General features: G+C 39.0%; 1 protein-coding gene across 4 annotated transcripts in view; it reads right to left on the bottom strand.

Moving 5' to 3' along the window:
• Window positions 1-21,587, bottom strand: part of Fancl (FA complementation group L) — a 72,989-nt gene extending 51,402 nt beyond the window's left edge. The window contains exons 1-4 of one of the 4 annotated variants that reach the window (XM_038324113.1): window positions 21,476-21,587; window positions 13,380-13,438; window positions 5,350-5,410; window positions 1,747-1,803 (exon numbers count right to left, since the gene is read on the bottom strand). In XM_038324113.1, coding sequence (XP_038180041.1) covers window positions 1,747-1,803; window positions 5,350-5,410; window positions 13,380-13,438; window positions 21,476-21,571 — 273 coding nt within the window. In that variant the 5' untranslated portion in view covers window positions 21,572-21,587. The remainder of the gene's footprint in view (window positions 1-1,746; window positions 1,804-5,349; window positions 5,411-13,379; window positions 13,439-21,475) is intronic. The other 3 variants (XM_038324122.1, XM_042054829.1, XM_042054830.1) reach the window with 3 other exon arrangements.
• Window positions 21,588-24,926: the final 3,339 nt, after the last annotated feature.

Here is a 24,926-nt window from a genome sequence, read left to right as displayed (position 1 = left end):
ATTTGTTAATGGATTAGACATTGTTGATGTATTTATTGCCTATATACTGTATATTGTTATTATACTTACTGTATATGGTGTTTCTTATATTAGTTATAACCTTCCTTTTTAAATATTTAGACAAAAAAGGGGAAATGTGATACTTTTTGTACAAATAAAGCTTGCCTGAAGAAAAGAGAGCACAACTAGCCACTAGATAATCATAGGTGTCTGGTTGTCTGTACAGACAGACAGGAAGTAATGCAGCTGGGCAGACAGGGTAAGTGATAAGGCAGAAGGAGACAGGAACTTGGTCTCTTTTCAGATGGAAAGTTGAGAAGGTAAGGAGGCTGTGGTTTTGCTCCTTCGTCTCTGATTTCTCAGCATTTTCCCCTATATCTGACTCTGCATTTTTATTATTAAGACCTATTAGCAGTCATGCTACAGATTAGTTTCAAATACATAGTAAGATATTGTGATGGGACCAAAACCGAAGCATAGTATTCCTACTTATTTCTGAAACGCAATGCCTGAATGAAATTTTAAACTATATCATTAGCAATTCTCTGCCTGACACAAAGTCACAGTCTGTAATATCTGCCATTTGTGTTACGATGCAGTGTTCAGAAAGATTGGAGTGTGAAACGTTTTGGTTTGGAGATAATGAAGATTCAACCCTTAGGAAAGTGGGCTGAAAGATGCCATGGATATCTAATAAACTCAGTATGCAATGTGAGAAATTTTATAGGGCACATGATTTGTTTTGTCCAACAAGGACATGGATGAAGAGGAGCAAAGGCAGAAAGACAGATGGGATAAATTAAACCTCACATCAGCATCGATTCACGTGTGGGACCCTCAACCTGATAAAAGCAAAGCACCTGTACGGAAGGACTATTATTATACATTCAAAATCGCTACAATTGTCCTTATTCTGATCATGGTGTACATGTGTGTTCATGATGTGTGTTGGAGAGCACATGTGCTCACATCACATGTGTGAACACACATGTACAATCATGGGGTTGGTCCTCTCTTTACACCTTTATGTGAGTTCTGGAACTTCAACTCAAGGTTTCCAGGATTGCACGCCAAGTGCCTATACCTTGCTAGCCCAAATTAAATATTTTAAAACAAGAAAAAGGACTTAGCTAAAGATACATACAGTGATATATTTGTAAAGGAATTGGTACAGTCTCAATGATTTCCTGATAAATTACTATAATATCTTCCAAAAATGTTGGGGAAGAAATATGATTGACAGAATGTAAATGGCACATCATCAACTCAGGTTAGTCACTACAATTGCCTCTATTTTATTCATGTTGAAAACATCCCTCAGGAATCTGTATCTGTATAAAATTAATTATATTTTATGCTATGTCATTAAGTATGACCATGTAAACAAAAGACTCTGACTTCAATCCCCATCACCCATATGAAAAAGTCTGACATGATAGCATATACTCATAATCCCAGGTATGGGGAGCGAAGTCCTAGAAGATCTCTAGGGCCCAATCTTCAGGGTAGTTAACCAAATCAACAAGTTTCAGATCAGTAAGAGATACCATCTCAAAGACAAGGAAGAACACAACTGAAGAAACTGACAGATGAGTATGTCCATATAAATGAAAACACATGTTCATATGCCCTTACATATGTGCACACATGCAGACATCAATATATAGATAGATACATGCCATTACAAAGTTTTAGAAACAATCAATACTTAGTAATACAAAAAGAGTGTGAGAATAAAATTCTTACCAAAAGCATCTTCAACTCCATCATAAAGCTCACTAGATCAGGAGACTGCTTCAATCTCTAAATCAAAAGATTTTCAATTAATAACTCATGCAATGAATGCTCCACTCACTGAAGCTGAAATGAATGTGGACAGTAGATTAACTTCATCTAAATATTAACAGTATTAATTAGTGAGATATTGGTCATCACTTCTATTTCTGCCAATTTCATTTTGAAAGTGTAAATAAAACTTTTATCTTAGTTTGCTTTTTATTGTGATAAACACAATTACCTAAAACAACTTGAAAAGGAAAGGGTTTATTTCCACTTAGAGCTGTAGTCCGTCTTGATGGCCAGGGACTCCAGGTAAGGACCAAAAGTCAACACCAAAGCAGAACACTGCTTATGGCCTTGCCCCCGGGGCTTGCTCAGCTTGCTTTCTCATCCCATCCAGGACTATCTGCCAGGGGTGGTATCATCTCAGCGGGCTGCACCTTCCATAGCAGTTGCTAATCAAGGAAATTCCCTACCAACCTGCTGACAGGCCATCTGATGAAAGTAAGTTCTCGTCTGAGGTTCCTCTTCCCAAAAGCTCAAGCTTGTGTCAGTCAAGTTGATTAAAACTAATTAGTCTTCTTGGATGAAATGTAATGAATAGCGGATCAATTCACATAAAATTGCACACATGCCTTCATTTTTTCAGGACTCATCACTAAAAACTTAGGAAGGCATTATTTTAAAAGGAGTAGAAGGGCAGAGTAAAGAGATGTGAACAGAAAGAGGAACATAAAATATAAAATTCTAACTTCTAAAGTCTAGTGTAAAAGTTTGAAAGAAAATGGCCCCCAAAAGGAATGGCACTATTAAGAGGTGTGACCTTGTTGGAGTAGGTGTGGTCATGTTGGAAGAAGTATATGGAGGTAAACTTTGAAATCTCATTTATGTTCAAGCTACCTCCCAGTGTCATAGACCACTTCCTGTTGCCTGAAAGATGTAGGACTCTCAGCTAACTTTCCAGCACCATGTCTGCCTGCACAACACCATGTCATGCCATGATAATAATGGACTGAACCTCTGAACTATAAGAAAGTAACCCCATTTAAATGTTTTCATTTCTAAGAGTTGACAAGGTCATGGTGCCTCTTCATAGCAAAAGAAATCTTAACTAAGACACCTAGTGAATGTATTAACTAGAATATTAATAATAGTATACACTTTGCTTCTTGATCTTTAAGACCATGGACAGTCGTTTTCAACCTTTCACAGCAAGGTCATCCTAACATTAAAAAAAGAAAACATTCAATAAAAAAACTATTAAAATAAAATGGCAAAAACGGCTTTCCCTTATAAAATAGACTGGATATTTCAGAGATCTGGTGTATAATTTATGCAAAATATTTTATTATGAAAATATGTATGCTGTGATTACCATTAATGAATAAAGAAACTGCTCTGGACGTATAGCAAGGCAGAACTTAGGTAGGCAGGGAAAGCTAGGATGAATGCTGGGAAAAAGAAGGGCAGAGTCAGAGAGAAGCCATAAAGCTACCAGAGACAGACACTAGGAACTTTAGCCGGTAAGCCACTGTCACATGGAGATGCACAGATTAATAGAAATGGGTTAAATTAATACGTAAGAGTTACCCAATAAGAAGCTAGAGCTAATGGGCCAAGCAGTGATTTAATACAGTACCTCTATGATTATTTTGGGTCTAAGCTAGCCAGGCAGCCGGGAACCAACAAGCAGCCAAATTCTAAACAAAGCTAAATGTAAACTTGTTCCATGTTTTCAGAAGAAAAATTAAAAGCCTAAGGTATTTGAATAGCACATGATGGCAAAGCACCCATATAACATGGCTATGGTGGAGCGCATGCCTGTAGAATAAATCTGACAGCACTGGTGCTTTTACATTGAACAACTTGTAACAAAGCCCTTTGAGCCATAAGCCAGCAGCTAAACACAGCTCAATACCTTGTTTTATGAGTTCTACTAGAATGCAGCCCTACCCCTGTGTCCTTCACTTAAGGCTCTTTAGGTGTTGCTGTCAGAACAGAATACCATAATTGACAGGGCTTGGTTGTTTATGAAACCTGTACAACCTTTATAATAAGTTTGTTGACTGCTTGGGTCACATTTACTGAAAACAGTATAAGTGAAAATTAGTAACATTTAATTGAATCCTGGGAGTAAAAATTGAATGCTGAGTTTTCCCTGACCAGCTGGAAGGCAGGGGGATATAAGTAATGGCAACTTTAGAACTCTTCTTTCAGAATAAGCATAGAGAAATGAGGTATTTGTTCCACTGTTTGCTTAGTCCCCATGAGTGCATTTCTCAGGCTATTTAAATGGCTGGATGGACTCATTGTTAATCTTCCATGTACAATAAAAATTAGTAACAAGAATGAGGGAGCAGGGTAAAGAGAGTAGAGAGAATCTCAACATTCCATTAAAGCATTGCTGAGCTCACACAACTAGCAAAAGAGTTTGCATTCTTCTACTCAAGCAGGTTCATCTCACACACTCCTCTATGACCCAATAGTGCTTCATAGAGGGTGAGTGTCCTTGCCTGTTATCACCATAACTTATCTTTCATACAGTGATGTAGGTGGGTCATCTGTCTATCTGTTGTTTCATTGGTTAATTAATAAAGAAAACTGCTTGGCCTGATAGGTCAGAACATAGGTAGGTGGAGTAAACAGAACAGAATGCTAGGAAGAAGGCAATGAGGCAGTCGCCATGATTCTTCGACCTGAGACGTATGTAGGCTAGAATCTTTCCCGGTAAGCCACCACCTCGTGGTGCTACACACATTAATAGAAATGGGTTAATCAAGATGTGAGAGTTAGCCAATAAGAGACTAGAACTAATGGGCCAAACAGTATTTAAATGAATACAATTTGTGTGTTGTTATTTCGGGGCATAAGCTAGCCAGGCGGCCGGGAGCCAGGCGGCGGGAAGCAGCCCGCAGCTCCTTCTACACACAGAATATAATACAGAACCTCAAGAGAAAAGATCATTAAAACAAGTACAATTCTACTAACATTTATTTTTCTGGAAAAGACATTCCACCATTTGACTTATTTCAGTAATAATTTCGTTTCCAATGTTTCTATACTCTTCCAATGACTTTTTAGATAGGGTACACCAAGTACTAAGAATAGCTAAATTAATGCTGTCAAGCTCTCTCCTCAGTCACCCTCGGCTCCTCTCTTTATGATAGGTCACAGGGATCTATCATAAAGTGACTTCCTTTTCACATTACCTCTTCATAAACCAGAACTACAAATCCATTATTGTTATACACAGCCTAGCCCCAGGTTTTTTTCCTATCAACACTCTGCAAGTTTAGTAGAGAAACCAACCAAAAAATACATATGGATGGGGTGACCACATTTGAAAGCATAAAGTCTCAAGACTGGAAATCAATTTCAAACCCCCAATGTTGCCTTGACATTTGCTGAGGATTTCAGCAAACATTTTACATAATACACAATCTTTAAAACACTTGAAAATACAAAACACAGCAATTAATAAATCAACTTGTTTACAAACCAGGGGCTTTAGAGCGCAAATTTAGTAATTTCTATCCTCATTTTCAATCATAAAACTATTAACATACTTACTTGTTGGACTATCTGACGGTATTCATTAAGTATATTTTTCAGTTGCCAGCTAAACAGTAATCTACAATTTTAAAAGGGAAAAATGGTTTATTCATTATTTGCTTTTACAAGGAGAAAAATATATTTTATACTCTCAAACATGTACATATAATCAAAAATCATTTAAGTATAATTCTGACAAGCAAATAAAAATATTGACCACTCACACTGCTGAAAGTCTTATCACTTCAAACATAAATAACAGCTATCAGTAAGAAGCATGCTAATAACATACCTTTTCTAAACTATAACATGTTCAAATAAAAACTCCATTGAAGTAGATACTTCATCACAGTAGAAAGATATAATACACAGTTTGAATCATAATATCTCAAATATATATTTGAAAAAGGCTGTGTACAATTTATTCTTCAAATTACAGATTAATGTAACTGAACAGATACTTTTAATTATATAGGTGTTGATAAGTTCATCACCCCCAGCTTACCATAACTCAGAACATGATACTGGTAGATCAGTAACTTTTTTAAGGAATTACTTTAATTATCTAGACGTAAAAAGTCTGAGGTAGGGGTGCATAGATGGCTCAGGAGTTAAGAGCACTGGCTGCTCTTCCAGAAGATCTAGGTCAGACTGTCAGGACCCACATGGTAACTCATAACTGTTCCCTGGGCAATAGGCATTCATTTCATTCACAGACATACACACAAACAAATCACTCATATACATGAAATAAAAATAAGTGGGATTGGCGTGGTGGTGCATACCTTTGATTCTATAGCACTTGGGAGGCAGAGACGGGGATCTCTAAGTTAGAATGTGGGGGGTTATCAACCACATTTTGAACCCCAAATTTGGATTTCTATTGATTAAATAAAATTAACCTTTGATCGGGGCTAAGTTAGCAACTAGTGGGCAGAAAGTAATCATAGAGCATAAGAGGGCATCTGGAAGAGATAGAGAAAAACAGGAGTAGAAGGGAGGAGTTTGGAGTGGCATGGCTTTTTCTGGTTTGACAGAGATAGCAGCAATGAGAGGTGACTAGTTGCTACTCAGCCTCTCTGAGCTTACAAGTTTTCACCCCAGCCTTTGAATCTCATCTTATTTACAAACAGAACAACAGAGATTTAGGAAAGCTTCCTTTAGCAGTAGCAACAGGGCTGGTGCCTGTGGGATCAGGCCTTGCCCTGAATGGCAAGGCTGCTGCTAGAAAAGCAGGCCAGTAACTGCAGTGTTGCAACTGCTGGATGAAATATCATTAGATTAATGCAAAGCCAGGCTGCTGAAATTAAAACAACCTTTGGGTGCCACACAGGGACAGAGGAATCATGCCAGCAAGTTGCTGCTTGGGCCTTTTCACACAAGCACTGACAGAAAGCAACTTCCTCTTGCCAGTACTCCAGAAAGCAGCTTGCACTTGGAAATTGAAGAAAAGGCTTGTGTTCACTGCAGAAACTGTACACAGAGAGGGAGAAGTCAGCTGATTTGATGAGATACCTAGGACATCCTTAGAGGAGAGTTAAAAAATATTAAAAAGAAAATCTTTCCCACATTAAGAATGGGGACCATTATAATGCAGGGACCCTGTATAGCCCTACAAAGTATGGTTTGAAAATTGAAATGTTAAATAAAGGGAGAAATGACTTAAATGGGATTGGCATTATGCCCATTGTAATTACTAACAATTTTAATTTTAAAAAGTGGTTTGGTAAGTTTCCCAAATATGATAATTTGACTAACGAGATGCAAACCTTAGAAAGACCAGTGAAAATAAGAAAATTTGATTCATAAGATACAGACTTTAGAAAGACTTACTAATAAAAATGAGGAAAAATGTTTAACAATATACAAGTCTTGGACTTAATATTGATAAAGACACAATATTTAAAAAGACCTACTAATGAAAGTAACAAAAATACTTAGACACAGAAAGAGGAGAGTTTAGAGCAGAACCTACCTCACCACTGTATTATGAAACTGAAGAGCAGTGGCCTAAGGCTATTAGAATACAAACCTTAATTTATCCAAATTACCATACACAAATGGCTACCAGATAACAGACACCCCAAGGTGACAGAGAAGTTAACTGAAATAATGTAGAAATGCTAGCATTTAAGAGATTTAAGGAAGCAGTTATTTCATACGATATGCATTCATTATCTGTGGGGCAGATGTTAGATTCATCAACAACTTGGAACAGAATTATTCCACAAGACTGAAAAGATTTAGTTACAACAGTATTGAAAGCTGATCCTCAGTTAAGATGGAAAACATGGTGGGGAGAGGAAGCAAGGGTTCTAGAACAATGAGGTAGGGCTAGAGGTCATGACATTTCCCAAGACCAGCCTCTAGGTGGAGGCCAGTATGCTGATTTGCAAAGAAAGTCTATATTTGATGATAACACCTTGGATCTATGCTGTATAGCAGCTTTGAATGCTTAGGACAGGAATGAAGAATGAGGAAAGAGGACTGATTCACTTACTAGAATTACACAAGGCCCAAAAGAAACCTTCACAGATTTTTTTTTTTTTTTTTTTACAAAAACTGACCTCAGCTGCAAATAGAATGATATCAAATGCAGATGTTAGAAAAATGTTGACTATTTGGGTTCTGAAAATGCTAATTCACAATGCAAAAGGATGATTAGGCCTTTAAAGACTAGATCAGCACCGATAAATGAGTGGATCCAAAATACTGCTGATATTGAATCTCATACTTGTGATGATACTTGGATAGGAGAAGTAAAATTTCTAAAAATTTCAAGAAAAATCAAAAGGTCAGATATTTTAACTGTGGTAAACTAGATCTTCTGAAAAGGGATTGCAGACAAGGTGCTTCTAGAAATAATGTTTTTTTCTAGAAATAATTAAAATGAAAGGCTCCAGCCTTCTGGAATATGTAGAAGGTGTGGCAAAGGCTGCCAATGAACTAATGAATACAGATCAACATGGGACAGATAAGATAACTCATTGCCAAGAGAAAACACCTTAGTAGGCCTCTCATAGTCCTCAATGTCAAATTGGGCTCAATCATTCCCTGTCAGCATTGGGAAACCCCTCCACAAAGCAATGAAAAGACTTACTGCCTGTTATTACAAACCATACTGCTCTGGATTGCAGAACAGGTTCAACAGATAAAACAAAATTTTCAGAAGATCATAAAGCAAGTATTTTGGAATATTTCTATAAATAATAAAAGACCAAAATAAATACAAATCAATGGCATTGAAACAGAGTGTTTCATAGACACATGTGCAGATGTAACAATTATTTCACCAGAATTTTGGCATCTGGAGTGGCCTCTTCAAGAGGTTAATGTTCAGCCTCTAGGGATTGGAACTTATCTCAGGTAAAACAAAGTATAAGATGGGTCAAGGGTATAGGACCAGAAGGACATATAGAAAATTAAAACAATACGTGGCTAACATAATAATGAATATATGGGAATGTGATTCATTGTAACAATGGAAAACACTCCCCCATTATCAAAAACTAACATTCCCCCATTATCAAAAACAAACCATAAATTAATATTTATTTCTGAGAAAGGTATTACAAGATATTATCAAGGCAGTCACTGACTGCTGATTGTATATAAGTGGGGCAAAACAGCTGTTGATCTTTTAAAGTACTAACAGCTCTGTCTTTAAAACTGTTAACTAATGAATTGGTTACCTGAGTGTGTGGACCAAAAATAGAGTAAAATTGGTCCACTGATATATCACATTTCCAAACAGGTAAAATTTCATAAATCTTCCCAAGTATTTGTTTCTACTGTTCTCCATGAACATAAAAGATAAATGGTCATTATGTAGTCACAGCTCAATTAAAAATTAAAGCTAGCTTTGGAGTTGGAGCGTAGCTCTCGCCTTCTCTAAACCAAAGTATGTGGGAAATCCAAAATCTCTGTCTCATGTCAAAGGAAACACCTGGTGTGGAATAGAAGAAAAACCAAAATTAAGGGACTATTATTCTATTGCCACTAATCAAATAACTGTTTGGTTTTATTTTCAATCTTCAAAACTTTTCTTAAGCTATAAATATTATCCCAAAATTTATAAGAATATATATGAATATATGTATATATATATATATGCATATACATACATGTATTCAAACTTGATATAAATGATCATATAGAGTACTGACTAACTCTAGTAATAGTCTTCATCTAGCTTCCTGTGTGTGGTTTGGGGCTTGAGTTTGCAGTAGGAATTAAGTCTGTGTACACCAGATATACATAATAGATTGTGGTTCTTTAAACTCTCTGAGATCTGCTGCATATAATAGTTAAAATGTTTAAGTATTCTACAATGAACAGTGAGCATTCCTAATAGTGACCTTTGAAGTCTCCAAAAGAATGATGGGGACCCAAAACAATGATTCCACCTGGTTTTTGTACTAACACCAGTAATATGAAAAACCATAAACTGCTCAGGACAATTTCAAGGTGGTTAGCTGATATGGTCCATCCTTACAGAATTCTCCAGCCAGGACGTCAGATAAGCCCTTCACTTTCCTAATCTGTGAATAACCAATGTTACAGCAAGTTTTCCTAGGACTTGACCATGATCTCATGTTCTCAGAGTCCCCTAAAGATAAAGTTGCCCATAAACAACAGGAAGTAATTTTAAGAATATGGCATCCACATGCCCAAGAGTTAGGGTAAGTGGTTTTTAGTCACTGCATGGGTTATGAATGCTTACTGTCATTTATGGGATGCTGGTTACAAACTGTTACTGATTATGGTAAGAAAGGAAACTAAACAAGGGAGGCTGGAATCAAGTATGTCTTTCTGAAAGGAAAAAAAGGGATATGGAAAGGAAAGGATAAAAGGGTAGATTATTGGATCTACTTTAAAAAGCAACTCAAATTAATCTCAAATATTTTATACTGGTATAGATTTTTGTATACAAAGATGTTAGTTTTGTGAGAACATAATCTATATATGTTCTTACTCATATGTGTGTGTGTGTTCCTACTCTTCTTTAAGGTATTTTTGTATATTGATAGAAACTTAAGGTTATTTTTGTTATTTTATATATATATATATATATATATATATATATATATATATATATATATATATGTTTCTACTCTTGTTTAAGGTATTGTACCTATGCAGCCTATTTTAAAATGTAAAGAAATACAAGTTAGTAGTTAGTCATTTATAAAAATCAAATTTGAGTTATGCTATGTATGTTTTCTCAGTTAAACAGAGATATATTTTAGATAAATGTTCTTCAAACACTTCAGAGATATACAGATTATGGCATTTAAGATGTTTTAATAACCAAAGGTTTTTCATGACAATGAGGCACATTTGCACCTAGCAGCACCAATCTACTTCCAAAACAGATGATGGGCATAAAAGAACTTCTACATGGAGTTTGTTATCAATGTGACAAAGTTAGCTACTAGGCAAAAAACTGCCCCTTCCCCGACTAATGACAATAAGTTATCCAAATTGGATGAGCAGGACACAAAAGAAGGCAACTGCCAAACTTTGCCATGACAAGGTATGACAGTCCTTCAAATTTCCTACTTTGTAGAAACGTCTGTCCCATATAGTAGGCCTGTGGGCCAAAGATGGATGCATCAACATTTCAGAGGAATCTTGGGTGACTGTCCAGGTAGCTAGCTATTTCTTTCATTTCTATAGTTTTGAAGTTGTTTGCTCCGCTCTTTCTGTTACTCAAGTAATAATTTATCCTTCTCAGGTCTCTGATGAAGTTGAAGATGAGTTAGTTATAGTTATAATTTTCCTTTTTACCAAATTAAGAAGAAAAAAACTCACAGAAGAAGTAAAAAATGTATAAGTTAAGAGACATAAAAGCTTAAATTGTTTATCTAAGAAAATATTTTGAGGTTTAAAATAATAGTTTTGGGTTGGTAAATCAAGTTAGGATAGGAAGTAAATTAGATACAAAACACTGGACTCACCAAGATAGGCTAGATAATAAAGTAGTTTCTTTAAATTTTCCAAATACAAATGGATTGGACATTGTGAATGTAATCCTTACTTGATAATTGTTCTTAATGTATATAGTTTTATTGTGTTGGAGTTGAGCAGAAGGAGGAAGAACATGAGCAAGAAAGTCAGGACCGTGAGGGGTCCGCGCATTCACAGAGACAATGGGACTGATCTGATGGGAGCTCACCAAGGCCAACTGGACTGGGACTGATGGAGCATGTGATCAAACAGACTCTCTGAACGTGGCTGACAAGGAGGGCTAACTGAGAAGCCAAGGACAATGGCACTGGATTTTGATTCTTCTGTATGTACTGGCTTTGTGGGAACCTAGTCTGTTTGGATCCTCACCTTCTTAGACCTGGATGGATGGGGGAGGAACTTGGACTTCCCACAGGGCAGGGAATCCTGTCTGCTTCTTGGACTGGAGAAAAGGGGGGGTTGGGGGGGGGAGGGGAAATGGGAGGAGGGGAGGAGGTGAAAATTTGTAAAATTATATAATTTAATTAAAAAAATGGAAAAAAATACCTTGGATCAGGAGGCTGAGTTAGCAACTAGTTGAGAGGAAGTAATCATAGAGCATCAGAGGAGAGAAGAGAGAGAGTGACAGCAAGTAGGAGGGAGGGATTTAGAATGGTGTGGCCTTTTCTGGTTTGGAAGAGCAGAAACATAGGTATTCTGGAGGGGGAAAGAAAGGAGAGAGGGTTAGCTAGTGGCTACTCAGCCTCACTGAGCTCCTAGGTTTCCACCCCAGCATTTGAATCTCAAATCTTACTTTTAAATAGAATGATAGAGATTTAGTTAAAGCTGCCTTTAGCAGCAAAGACAAGGCCAGTGCCTCCAGGAACAGAATTCCCACCAGGCTGTGGCCTGAGAAGCTGGGCTGCTATAGAGAAACAGGCTGGCAACTGCAGAGTTGTAATTGCTGGCTGAAATAACATTAGACTAAGGTGCAGCCATTGTGCCAAAATTAAAACAACATTTGAGAAGAACCATTCTGTCATGTTGGTCCTGGAATGCAGTGTCAGTAAACTTGCCTGTCTCAGAAACAGCTGTTCAGAAAGTTTAAACTCTACACAGGATACTACAGGACAACCAAGGTTACACAGAGAAATCCTGTCTTGAAAAACCACAAATAAATAAATAAGTGAAAAAAATATAAAGTCTGGATTTTCCAAACTACATCCTTTCTGGCCCACCACCATTCCCTCTAGTCTGTTAAACTCCATTCCCACTCTATCTCCTCTCTTAATAGAAAAGTAGTCTTCGCAACTGTCCTTCTGCCAACAGCATTCCCACCAATACTTCCCCATCCCTTGCCACCAACTTGGTCTCTAATTAATTACGCGTTTACTGTGGTGCTTCCTAGTTTATCCTTCGTATATTTTCTCCTCAAGGAATTACACTGCTTAAGTACAAATCAGCTTTAGAACTCCATGATTCTTCCTTCCAGATTGACCTATCTTTTCTACACAGCAATTTGTAATTCTCGATTTCCTTTTCCCCACTCATGCATTACAAAACCCAAAGCTACCTCTACCTATGATCAGTCATAAAATCCCTGTGTTTCTACTCTTAAACAGCTCTGCTTTCTTTTACTCAGAGGCTCTGAAAAGCAGAACTGAAGTGTGTGCCCTACCTTCTGAAGAGCTGTTTCTGAGACAGGCAATTTTCCTGACACTGCATACCAGGACCAACACGACAGAATGGTTCTTCCAAATTATAAGACTATGCGTGTGCAATAAATATCACAGGAATGCTTCAGAAGTCTTCTAATCCTTCGTAATGGCCCCTTAAATCCCTACTCAGAACTTGTTAGGGAAGTATACACAATTGCTGTTTACTGCCTTTGATAAAAACAAAGAGAATTTCTGTGTTATCTTTGAAAAGTCACTGAGCAGTGGTTTGCAAAGGACAAACTGCTTTGGAAGAAGCGGAAATGTTCAGGGACACTGGCACTATCTTGATAAATACTTCAAGCTAAACTCTCGTCAGCAGAACCATCTAACATCAGGCCACCTACTCCACTAACACACGGATGGAAGGAAACGCCACTTCACCTTGCATTCTTCAGTTGCCGATCTTTAGGCAGCACTATTCTAAGGTGAAAGTCGCTTCCCTGTGGAAAAGAAAGGTACAAATTTACTTCTTTCACTTACACAAAACATATTTTCCTATATGTCCTATATAAATATTGTCCTATATTTATAAAGAATATCAAGTTTAGTTAAATTTTTAAACTTTAAAAATATAAGCAACTATATACACACAGATACACACACACACACACACACACACACACACACACACACACACACACGGGAAAACACAGAACATTACGACAGGACCTGGATTTCTTAAAGTATAATTTCACTAAAAATAATATTGCTTCAAGTTGCTATGAATGAGGAAGAAAAAATTTACCATATAATTCAGTTTGTAATTTCTAAGTTTTAATAAAATAAAAATACAGTGTTATATAACCTCAGCATTTAGACATAACAGATAATTTTAGGGGCTGAAGAGATGTCTCAGCTGGTCAACAGCCTCCTGCACAAGCATGAAGTTTAAATCCTAGCACCCACATAAGAAGCCTGTAACCCCAGTGCTGTGTATGAGAAGGTAGGTGGATTTCTCAGGCTTGCTGGCCTCCAATCTAGCTCCAAGTTTAATAAGAGAGCATGTCTCAAAATAGCAGAGAATGACAGAGGAGGCCAGTTAACGTCCTCTGCAACATAAACATGTTCATGAGCATGCATACATGTGTATACCACACACATATACACACCAAAGCAGATATGGACACCACCACATGCATGTGCCTGTGCGCATACACACACACACACACACACCACACACGCTCCAACATGCACTCTGAAACAATTTATATAATTAACCTTCAATAAATAAAAAAGTAGTATATTAACTTTTTAAATTCAAATATTCACTAGTTATACAAAATTTCCCTCAAGAGTCTACAGAAAGGAAAATATGGATCTCTGAAAAATATATTTGGTTTTACTTTCTTTCAAAAGTGAACAGATAAGCAGTTTAAACTTTGCAGCTTAAATAGGATGATACATGTGAAATCTGAGCAAAAATAAGCAGGAAAAGACAAACAGAAATGTAATCTTTTACTCCAACAATATAAAATGAAAAGAGTAATAAAATTCTTGAAAAACAATTACCATGTGGAATTTTAGCAGACTCCCTCCAAGCAGATTCGAAAACAGTGGAACACAATTAAATGTACCCCATAACCTTTACTTTCATGGTAATATTACAGTTCTGACTTTCATTACATTTAAATGTCCTTTAAAAAAATGAAACAAAATGTACTACTGACCTTTTCAAAAGGTCAAGTAACAATAATTCACTATTTCATTAAAGCACTAACAGGTATTATGTAGTAACTTTCGCCTAACTTCAGAGGCACCCCACACATAGGGCTGAGAGCGAGATGAAATGCACATTGTACAGGGAAGCAGTAAAAGCAATTCAGCTTTACCTGGAAGAATAAAAGTCAAAGTCCCAGATTTGGGAAATCCAGTCACTGTAAAAGGTCAAGTATCTTAAGTGGGCCAATACTTGACTTTTCAAAAAAAATACACACACACACACACACACACACACGCACACACACACACACAACTAGACTTTCTGTAGTTAAAGCAACTAAGTAGTAATGTTCTTTCTCAAAAAGCAGATTTTCGAGCTTCCAGACAACAAAAGCACAGCAAGTTGTCTAACCCCTGAAAGTCCTGACACATCCTACCAAAAACTAGAGTGATTAATCATACAAACAAGAAAAAAATGACAAAAATCCCACACTTGCAACCAGAAGTCGGAGAACACAATAAATTTGTAATTACTCAGAAGGAAAATCACTTCTGAGTAGAGCTCCTTCTGGGGCCCAACGGCAGAGAGTCAGGAGTATCATTAAAATAAAACAATATCAAAGAAGAAAGAACGAGGGGATTAGAGTTAAGTGCAAAGTCATAACAAAGAATTCTGGAAGAAGAGAGCAGTGACAATAAATAAGAGAGCTAATAAGAACCAAATACTCAAGGAGAGGGGGCAATGGGCAGCCATGGATTGTGCTCTTAGCCCTCAGAAAGGCAACAGACGAGGATCAGGAGCTCGGGGCTTGTCTGGCCCACACAGTGAGATACTATTCTAAAGAAGGGAAAAGAAAGCCAAGAAGATATCTGAAAACATTTCACAGTAGGAAGAATATTGGGTAGAAACACCCTCTGGAAACTGCACATCAGAAAGAAAAAAATAACAATGGGAAACTTAAACTTTGACGACAAAAATAAGAGCCCACCACATATCACCACTCTCGCTTCCCCCCCCAAAAATATGATCCATTAAATAGACTGCACTCTCCTTCACCAACAGAAGAGGGTGTTCTTGAATCAGAAATTTCACAAACTATTGCAAACAGCAAAACACTCACAAGCTCAAGGATCTGTGTCCCCAGCCTAAAGGTGTTACAACACACAGGCAGTGAGAAGCAAAGTCTCTCAGGTGATGGTGGACCCCAGGAGAACAGACCCAGGAAAACATGCTAATTAGAACAAGGACTATGGTGTCAGGAAATAAACATTTCAAGACCAAGATGTCTAAAAAATCAAGGCCCAGAACTGAAGGAAGCAATGGACTTATTGACTAAACTCAGGAAGGAAATTAAACAAATCAAAATGACATTACAATGAGAGTAAGTTCAAAGATGCCAAAGGAAGAACAGGGTAAAACACAACTTCTTTCTTCTGCTATTATTATTATTTATTATTATTATTATTATTATTATTATTATTATTATTAAAAATTTCTGCCTCTTCCCCACCTCCCATTTCCCTCTTCCTCCTTTAACTCCCCTCCCCCTCCCTTTCCAGTCCAAGGAGCAGTCAGGGTTCCCTGCCCTGCGGGAAGTTCAAGGTCCAACCCACTCCATCTAGGTCCAGGAAGGTGAGCATCTAAACAAACATCTAAACATCCCCAAAAGCCAGTACATGCCGTCGGATCAAAACCCAGTGCCATTTTTCTTGGCTTCTCAGTCAGCCTTCATTGTCCGCCACATTCAGAGAATCCGGTTTGATCCCATGCTTTTTCAGTCCTGGTTGAGCTGGCCTTGGTGAGCTCCCATTAGACCAGCCCCACAGTCTCAGTGGGTGGGCGCACTCCTCGTGGTCCTGACTTCCTTGCTCATGTTCTCCCTCCTTCAGCTCCTCATTTGGGCCTTGGGAGCTCAGTCAAATGGATGGAAATAGAAAACACTATTCTGAGTGAGGTAACCCAGACCCAAAAGGATGAATTTGGTATGTACTCACTCATCAGTGGATTCTAGACATAAATAAAGGTCAGTGAGCCTATAATTCCTGATCCCAGAGAAGCTAAATAAGAAGGTGAACCCAAAGGAAAACATAGTTATCCTCCTGGATATTGGAAGTAGACTAGATTGCCAGGCAAAAATTGGGATCTTGGGGGTGGGGGTAGGGTGGCGGTAAGGGGTGATGGGGAGATGTGGATAGAAAAGTGAGGAGGGGAGGATGGGGAGACCCTGGGGAAATGGGATGGTTGGGATGGAGGAAGGGTGGATAGGGGTGCAGGGAAGAAGATATCTTAATTAAGGGAGCTATTTTAGGGTTAGCAAGAGACTTGACTCTACAGAGGTTCCCAGGTATCCATGGAGATGTCCACAGCTAGTTCCTTGGGCAGCTGAGGAGAGGAAGCCTGAAATGACCCTTTCCTATAGCCATACTGATGAATATCTTGCATATCACCATAGAAGCTTCATCTGGCGATGGATGGAGATAGACAAAGACACAACTTCTTAATAGTGGAAGAAAAGCAAGAAAAACGCCAAATGACCATGAAAAAATAAAAATAGAGATGAAGAAAGATGCACCAGAGAAAGTCCAATATACACACAATAGGAGCCACTGAAAAGAGTATTTACAGTCATAGCCTAACTCCACTTTCTCAGAGTCACCACATTAAAACAGGCAAGTTTACATGAGAGAAATGAGTCACCATAACCCAGTCTGAAAAAAAATTATCAAAATTTAAAAATAAGGAGAAGGGGCCAGACAGATGACTCAGTGGGTAAGGAATATGCCATCAAGCCTGGTGAGTTCCATTCCCTTTACTCACATGGTGAAGGAGTGAACCACCTCCCTCTTATCCCCTGATCCCCAGATTCAACTGTAGCTAGCATGTACCTGTATAATGCTCATATACACAAATGCACATGCATACACTTGCACGTACGCACACATGCACAAACATATGCACATACACACACGTGTATGCACATCCACAAATGCACATCCACACAAAATAAATAATGCAATTTTAAAGGAAAGGCTTAAAAATGAGGCTTCTAGGGCAGTAATGAAGGCTAGGAGACATACACAAAGAATATGCAAAGCAATTTAGTTTTGGAAGGAGGAAGCTGAGGACAGAACCCTTGGATTTGCACACACTAAACAGCTTCTACTACAGACCTAACTCCCCAACCTAGTCTACAAAGGAATCTTCCAGCTCACTCAACCCTGGCACAATCCAACCAACCAACGGAGAAATCCTTGTCATACAAGAGCCATTAAATACAGTACCTAGAAAAGTATTGCTTCATGGGCACAGCCAAATTAATCTCTGCTTGTGTTTAACAAAAATAAAAGGAAACCTTAAAACAGTTGGATTCTCTTCAAGTGACAACTACCGCTGACAAGAAAAAACATTCATAGGGGGCATACAAACAAAGCACATTACATGTTCAAAGGAGAAAAATAAGGCCAATGATGGGGAGAAAAATCAAGAGACACAAATACAAAACAGCACAGATTGCAAAATCCGGGGGAACTAGTTGCCCTCTCATGGTGGCATTCACACACATCATGAGATCCGGAATTGAGCCCTCTGGCCAATAGCTGTGTGAATAATCTTGAAAGCAGCTTCTCTGCCACTATTTTACTTTCAGACAGTCAAGTCCTGGCAAGCATCTTTTTTGGCAGCTCAGGAGAGACCCTGAGCAGGACTCACCCACCAAGGTGCTTCCAAATCCCTAATCTGCAGAAATGGATAATTAGTCTGCCCTTTTGTTTTAAGGGTCAGAAACATGAAGGGCAAGAGGTAACCAGTATGAGGTCAGCAGCACAGGCCCTAAGGCCATCAGCTGAAAGGGTGGCAAGCCCTGGGAACCTAAGAACTGAAGTTGGGTTCCTGAGAGCCCAGATGAAAGCTGCCTACAATCTCAGTTCTCCCCAGGCAAACACAAAGGACCTCAGGGACAAGATGGCTAATGAGACTCACTGGAATTAGCAAGAGACGCTACCGTAATAAGCAATGTGAAGACTTATGGAAGCAAGCATCCAGTGTGAACCTCTGACCTCCTACACACATACACTCACACAGAGAGAGAGAGAGAGAGTTAATTCCTTGACTCACCCAAACTACCAAAGCTCATGCAAGAGAAAAAATGCCTAATAATAGGGAAAACATCTTTCTTCTATTCACAAATAATTTGTTCACATAAAAACTGGCTGCTACGGCACCGAAAATGTATCCATAAGTTCCACAAGTGGATAGTTTATTCGGAATACTAATTGTGGTGTAGCAAAACTAAAAGTTCTAATGAAGACGGAAATTAGAAAATGTGGAAACACTTCCATTTAACTTAACCTGAATGAAGAACTAGAAGTAAAACTTATACAAGCTCCCAAAAATAGTGATGAAAGACTACATGTAAGCATCTACACAGTACTTTCATAAGAGCAAGATGAGGAATAGCAACACCAAAGGCAACACCTTGGAAACCCACAAATAGAAGCTGTGCTGTCGCTGGCTGATTTGGGACAGTGCAAACAAAACAAAGGAAGTAACAGTCACAACCACACAGTCAGTCAAAGAGAAGTAAGATGGGAGAGCTATCCCTTCTAGCAAAGTGCCAATTCATAGATGGATAAGGCATGGCAGAGTTGGGAAAGACATGGCACAGTTGGGAAAGGCATGGCAGAGTTGGGAAAGGCATGGCAGAGTGGGAATGGCATGGCAGTGTTGGGAAAGGCATGGCAGAGTTAGAAAAGGCATGGCAGTGTTGGGAAAGGCATGAGAGAGTTAGAAAAGGCATGGCAGAGTGGGAAAGGCATGGCAGAGTGGGAAAGGCATGGCAGAGTTAGGAAAGGCATGGCAGAGTGGGAAAGGCATGGCAGAGTGGGAAAGGCATGACAGAGTTAGAAAAGGCATGGCAGAGTGGGAAAGGCATGGCAGAGTTAGAAAAGGCATGGCAGTGTTGGGAAAGGCATGGCAGAGTTGGGAAAGGCACGGCAGAGTGGGAAAGGCATGGCAGAGTTGGGAAAGGCACGGCAGAGTCGGAAAGGCATGGCAGAGTTGGGAAAGGCATGACAGAGTTGGGAAAGGCACGGCAGAGTGGGAAAGGCATGGCAGAGTTGGGAAAGGCATGACAGAGTTGGGAAAGGCACGGCAGAGTGGGAAAGGCATGGCAGAGTGGGAAAGGAATAAGAGTAGTGGGAACAGCATGAGTGGTGGAGAAGGCATAAGTGTGTTGGGAAATAATCATTTGCCACCAATCACTGTTATTAACTGACTGGAACCAAGAGCCAAGGATCAAAACTCTATGGTAGGTGTGTGAATGTGTAATGGATTAAAGACCCTCACACAAAAAAGTACTTCTTAATTACAAAAGAAAATCTGGCAGAAGTCACTCCAGTCTGGTGACTGATTTATGAATATCAGCTCTGGAAACTCGAGGGGAACACAGCACTCTCTGAGGTGCACCTGCTCAAATGCGTTACCAGAATTTAATGGTGAGAAAACATCAAACTTAATAAGCAGAAGGCTTAAAAATAAAAATTCAAGTTAATAAAAACAGACTAAAACTCCTCCAAAATAAAGAGATAAGAATTAAATACACCCGGAAAAATTACATCAGATAGCAGTTTTAGTAAGCGTACTGAAGCTAGGGCTGAATGGACTCTTGCTTTTATGAAATGAATGCTAAATTGTTCAGAGATAAAGATGCAAGAACTATGTCTATGATTTAATCTCAGGGGGTAAAGAAATGTGTGTACGGAACCAGCCACAATCACACTCTGGATAAAACTGGTTATGCTGGATAGTTTTTAGACATTATTCGAGACTTGAAGGAATATAAAAATGAGAAATTGCCTACAGCAAAGGCTAATTTGTTTCCAGTTAAATCTGATGGCTGTGACTGTTTCCTAAAGTACTACTGCATATATACACGTGTCATAAAACCCTTGCTCTGCCCGTCCTGTCCCACATTTGCTTAGTCCAGGGTCAACCTCCAACACCGCACACATAACAAAACATGAACTTTGCTGAACATCTCTGTGAAACTGGAAAACAGTGTAACTTGATATTTCAGCGACTAAGCAAGAAAAGGTGGATTTTCCTTCTATGACAATAAAATAGAACCTTCCTGTGTGTTCACTCACCACACAACATTTTTTCAACTCCCAGTAATGCTTAGGGAGCAGGAAAAGTTTCACTCTGCAGCAGACCTGATAATGTGCTCAATATTCTAGAGACTGCTTTAAGGAGACCTCAGCAGACATGGCAATTACGACTCCTGTCACTCAGGGCAGAGTTACACGCAGTTGAGGTTAGTATTTAGAGGAGAAGTCTATTCTCGAAATCCTAATTTGTTATACCATGGTGAGGCGGGAAATGAGATTGTTTTCTTAAAACTGCCAGTTTCCAGGTTATCTGATGCCATCACGGCCGAGGTCTTTGGCCTCTCTAAACTTCCCAGGATTTGATTTCAACTACAAAATGATGGGTTTAGGACTTTTTTTTTTATATTCTTCTTAATAATGAACCCAGAGCACTCTGTAAATTTCAAGATCATGTGGTGTAGTAAGAGAACTCGGGAACTCGGGGAAGGGTTCAGCCAAGGAAACCGACCTCACTTCTCCGCCCACCTCGGGCCCGGACCTGCGAGCCGCCCCGCCCTCCCACAAGCGCCGGCCCCGCCCACAGCGACCGCGCAAGCGCAGTGCCTCCGCACTGCTTCCCGGCCAGGCTTGCCCCGAGCCGGCCTCGGAGTACTGGGGTCGGGCTGCACAGCGAGTGACAGGCTCCGGCGCGAGATAATGACCCCGCGGGGTACCTGAGCCGAAATGAATCCCTCATACGCTGTTTTCTCCCGGTTCTGAGGAAGCAGCAGCGGAAAGTGGCGCAACAGGTTAGCGTCTGTCTCCGCCATGGCGCGCAGGGATGGACGCCGCACATGCGCAGTCTACGGAGGGAGGGGGGCGGGAACCGGCATTGGCGGGAAGAGTTTGGAGACTTCCCGCGATGATGGCTCCAGCTGACTTGCCCTGGACAGTTCAGTGGGGCCAACTAGTCCAAAGGAGACCTGACTGGTCAGGATTATTCTGTCCTTGACTCTGAGAAAACAAAACGAAAAAAACCTCCTGTTGATTTTATTGAAGACTGCTGCAACTCCAGAGCCGACTTTTCTCCCGAGAGAGCTTCTATGGTGTGCACATAGCATACTGCCTTTATCCTGAACCTGTCTCATCATCTTTCCTGTTCTGTTAGCTCTAGACTAGGTCTCTAACATACCCCCAAAATACCCTTATTCCGACGGCATGTGTAAATAAACTGTAGGACCTTCAATATATGATGTATTGTGTGCTGGTTCAGTGGCGTACTGTGTTTAATAGGATATATTTGAAAGACCTGCATATAAATTGAGGGAGATTCAGTTTAACCCTGAGTCGGTTCTGATGCACTGCACCCACCAGTACGGCGAAAACACAAAAGAGATTAATGATGGACTTAGTGAACTTTTTCTCCGACCATCTTTCCTATACATCTTGCTAACTTAGGAATGATTATTACTCATTCCCTTTTACTAAGTGTTGATTTAAGAAACTTAATAGTTATCATACAATAATTTGGTATTATTAGTCACTTTTGACCCCTACTATTTTTAAGATATCATTGTGATGACGGAAGTTCCAAAATAATCCCATGTAATGAAGGGTTATTTATTTAGGGGAGACTCACAGATCACTGTCCTAGATCACAGTCCTCTACACAAACAGGAAACAGAAATTGAATCTAGCAGCTGGAAGCCTAAGCTTTACAGATGCATTTATAGTATAAGAGTTCACATCCAGGTGGGCTGTTGTCTTAAAGGCTATGGAGCTGAAGGAGCTCCCACAGCATCACTGTAATATGCCAAAGATTGTGCAAAGATGATAAGATATTCCGCTCTTCTCTCCTATTGCACTCACTGTAGATCATATTTAAAAATTTATACTTTGACAAAATATGGCACAGTATCCTGGATGCTTAGAGAAAGCAAGAACACTGCTACTATGCTTAGATTAGGTTACACAAAAATGGTGGTTCTCAACATTCTTAATGTTATGACCCTTTGATACAGTTCCTCATGTTAAGGTCATAATTATTTTCGTTACCACTTCATAACTGTAATATTGCTTCTGTAATGAATCACAGTGTAAATATTTTTGGAAATAAAGGTTTTCTAAAGGAGTGATGACCCACAAGTTGAGAATGAATAGCTAAGACTTGCTCAAAATTGAATTCAGATTGCAGTAGTAGATAGCATTAACAAAAAACCCTTGTGCAATTTATGTTTTACAGCTCTGAGGAGAAAGGTATTCTGGCAGTCAGGTGTCAAAGAATACCACAAACTCATACCACACAGCAAACCTCACAAGAGATTTATTGCAAAGACATTAGAGGGTGGCTGCCTCTGATTGAGTGAGAAGCAGTGGGGAACTGAGTAGGAGACAGGCTTGTATAGGGTTTTTTTTTTTTTTTTTTTTTTTTTTTTTTTTTTTTTTTTTTTTTTTTTTTTTGTGGGTAGAGTTTTTCAGGATGAAGAATTTCAGTGAGAGAATTGGTGGCATCTTAAGACCTGAGCTTCAGACAAGCCTGGGGATTGGTGGGATTTTTAAACTCAGAAGTGAGCTTGGACTTCTTTACCCCACAATTTAAGTAAACAAAAGTTTACCTCTGATGGATTCAGAACATACCTCCTTGGCATTTGAATAAAAAACAAAACCTAGATCAATCAAATGATCTTTGGCCCCAGGTTCTGAGACACACCAGATGCCCTTCTTTATACCTAGAATAAAGAAAGAACTCTATCTCTGGAGATGCAGGGACATGGGAAAGAAGCTGCACATGAATTGCTAAAAATGTCCCAGTTTGTAACCACTAGATCATACACACTTAGTATAGTCATGTTATCTCGTAAAAAAAAAACAAATTAGGGGTTTCCATATTGCTTTGAGTCACAATTTAGTAGGTTTTTATGTCATGTAAATGGTATAAATGAATGTTTATATGTTTCCCTTGTTAATTTGTCTGTCATATACATGCTACTTTTTTGGCTTTTCCTCATATATAATTTTAATCCATCATTAATTTATCGTATCTTCCTAAATTGTCTGCAATAGAAATTTTCTCTCAGTTCATGCTATATAGAAGTGAAATGCAAAAGAGATCAAGTTTACTCTTGGGGAACTTGCACAACTTTATAAAGGCTTTGTTTTTTACTGTTTCATTTGTTGGGAAGAGATCTTACTGTGATCCTTGATTTAAGAGCTACTAGTCTTTGGGTTAGATATACTCTGGTTTTATTTGTTGTTTTGCTGTGTACTGGAAATATCCAAGTTTTCTTCATTATTTTTACTCAAGAGTTGTGGTATAGTTTGTACTCATATGTATATTGACCTAGGATCTAGTCATATGTACATTGACCTAGGATCTGCCTACTTATCATGGAGAATTGGGAGCATTTGGGTGCTGTTCAACATGAACGGTTATTTTTATAGTGAATAAACTTAAGAGCCACTGAGCTTAAACAAGATGCAAAAGAGACCCATATTCTTGAGCATTAGGTGATAATCTCTCATATTCACAAAAGCATCCCTCCACTACTGAAGGGATTTCAATAAAGGCCAGCAAATCTGAGACATGTAGGAAGTGATCCCATGGACTTAGCACTTGTAAATATCCAGTGCCAAACAGGTGAGATAGACCAGACTCTGAAGAAACTTCTGACCTGAACAATGTAGGTCTTGAAAGTGCTCGAATTGCTTGTCAAACTTTAATAAACATCACAGTAGTATTGAAATGATACTGCGTGCCATGTAAATGATACAGAGGTTCATGCAGATTAGTACAAAAGGAGTCAAGGCAATTTCTTAGCCGCGTTTTTCTACCAGGATCCAGTCTGTCTCTCAGGTGTCAGGCACTTGTTTGTCAAAGTAACTGGGGGGATAGAATGAGTCCCCTTATCCACAGCGCCATTACTGCTCCTGATGCCCTCTGCTCAGTTCAACAGTCCACTTGAACTGCCAGCCTCAGTTGGTAACCAGCTCCCCTCCTCCCACAGGACCATCATGACAGCAACCACTTGTTAAAGCTGCAATGGACCCCACATACCCCACAGCGATGTCTGCAGTATTCTAACTAATTTGTTTGTTATATGACTCTTGGAAATAAAAGATGGGAAGTAAAGATATTTCTATGTTTTTCACATACCCCTAACTCAAACCTAAAGAATCTCAAATTCT

This window comes from Arvicola amphibius, chromosome 1 (assembly GCF_903992535.2).
Source record: "Arvicola amphibius chromosome 1, mArvAmp1.2, whole genome shotgun sequence".
Lineage (NCBI taxonomy): Eukaryota > Metazoa > Chordata > Mammalia > Rodentia > Cricetidae > Arvicola > Arvicola amphibius.
The sequence above is the reverse complement of the archived record's forward strand: the minus strand, read 5'-3'. Positions and strand labels throughout refer to the sequence as shown.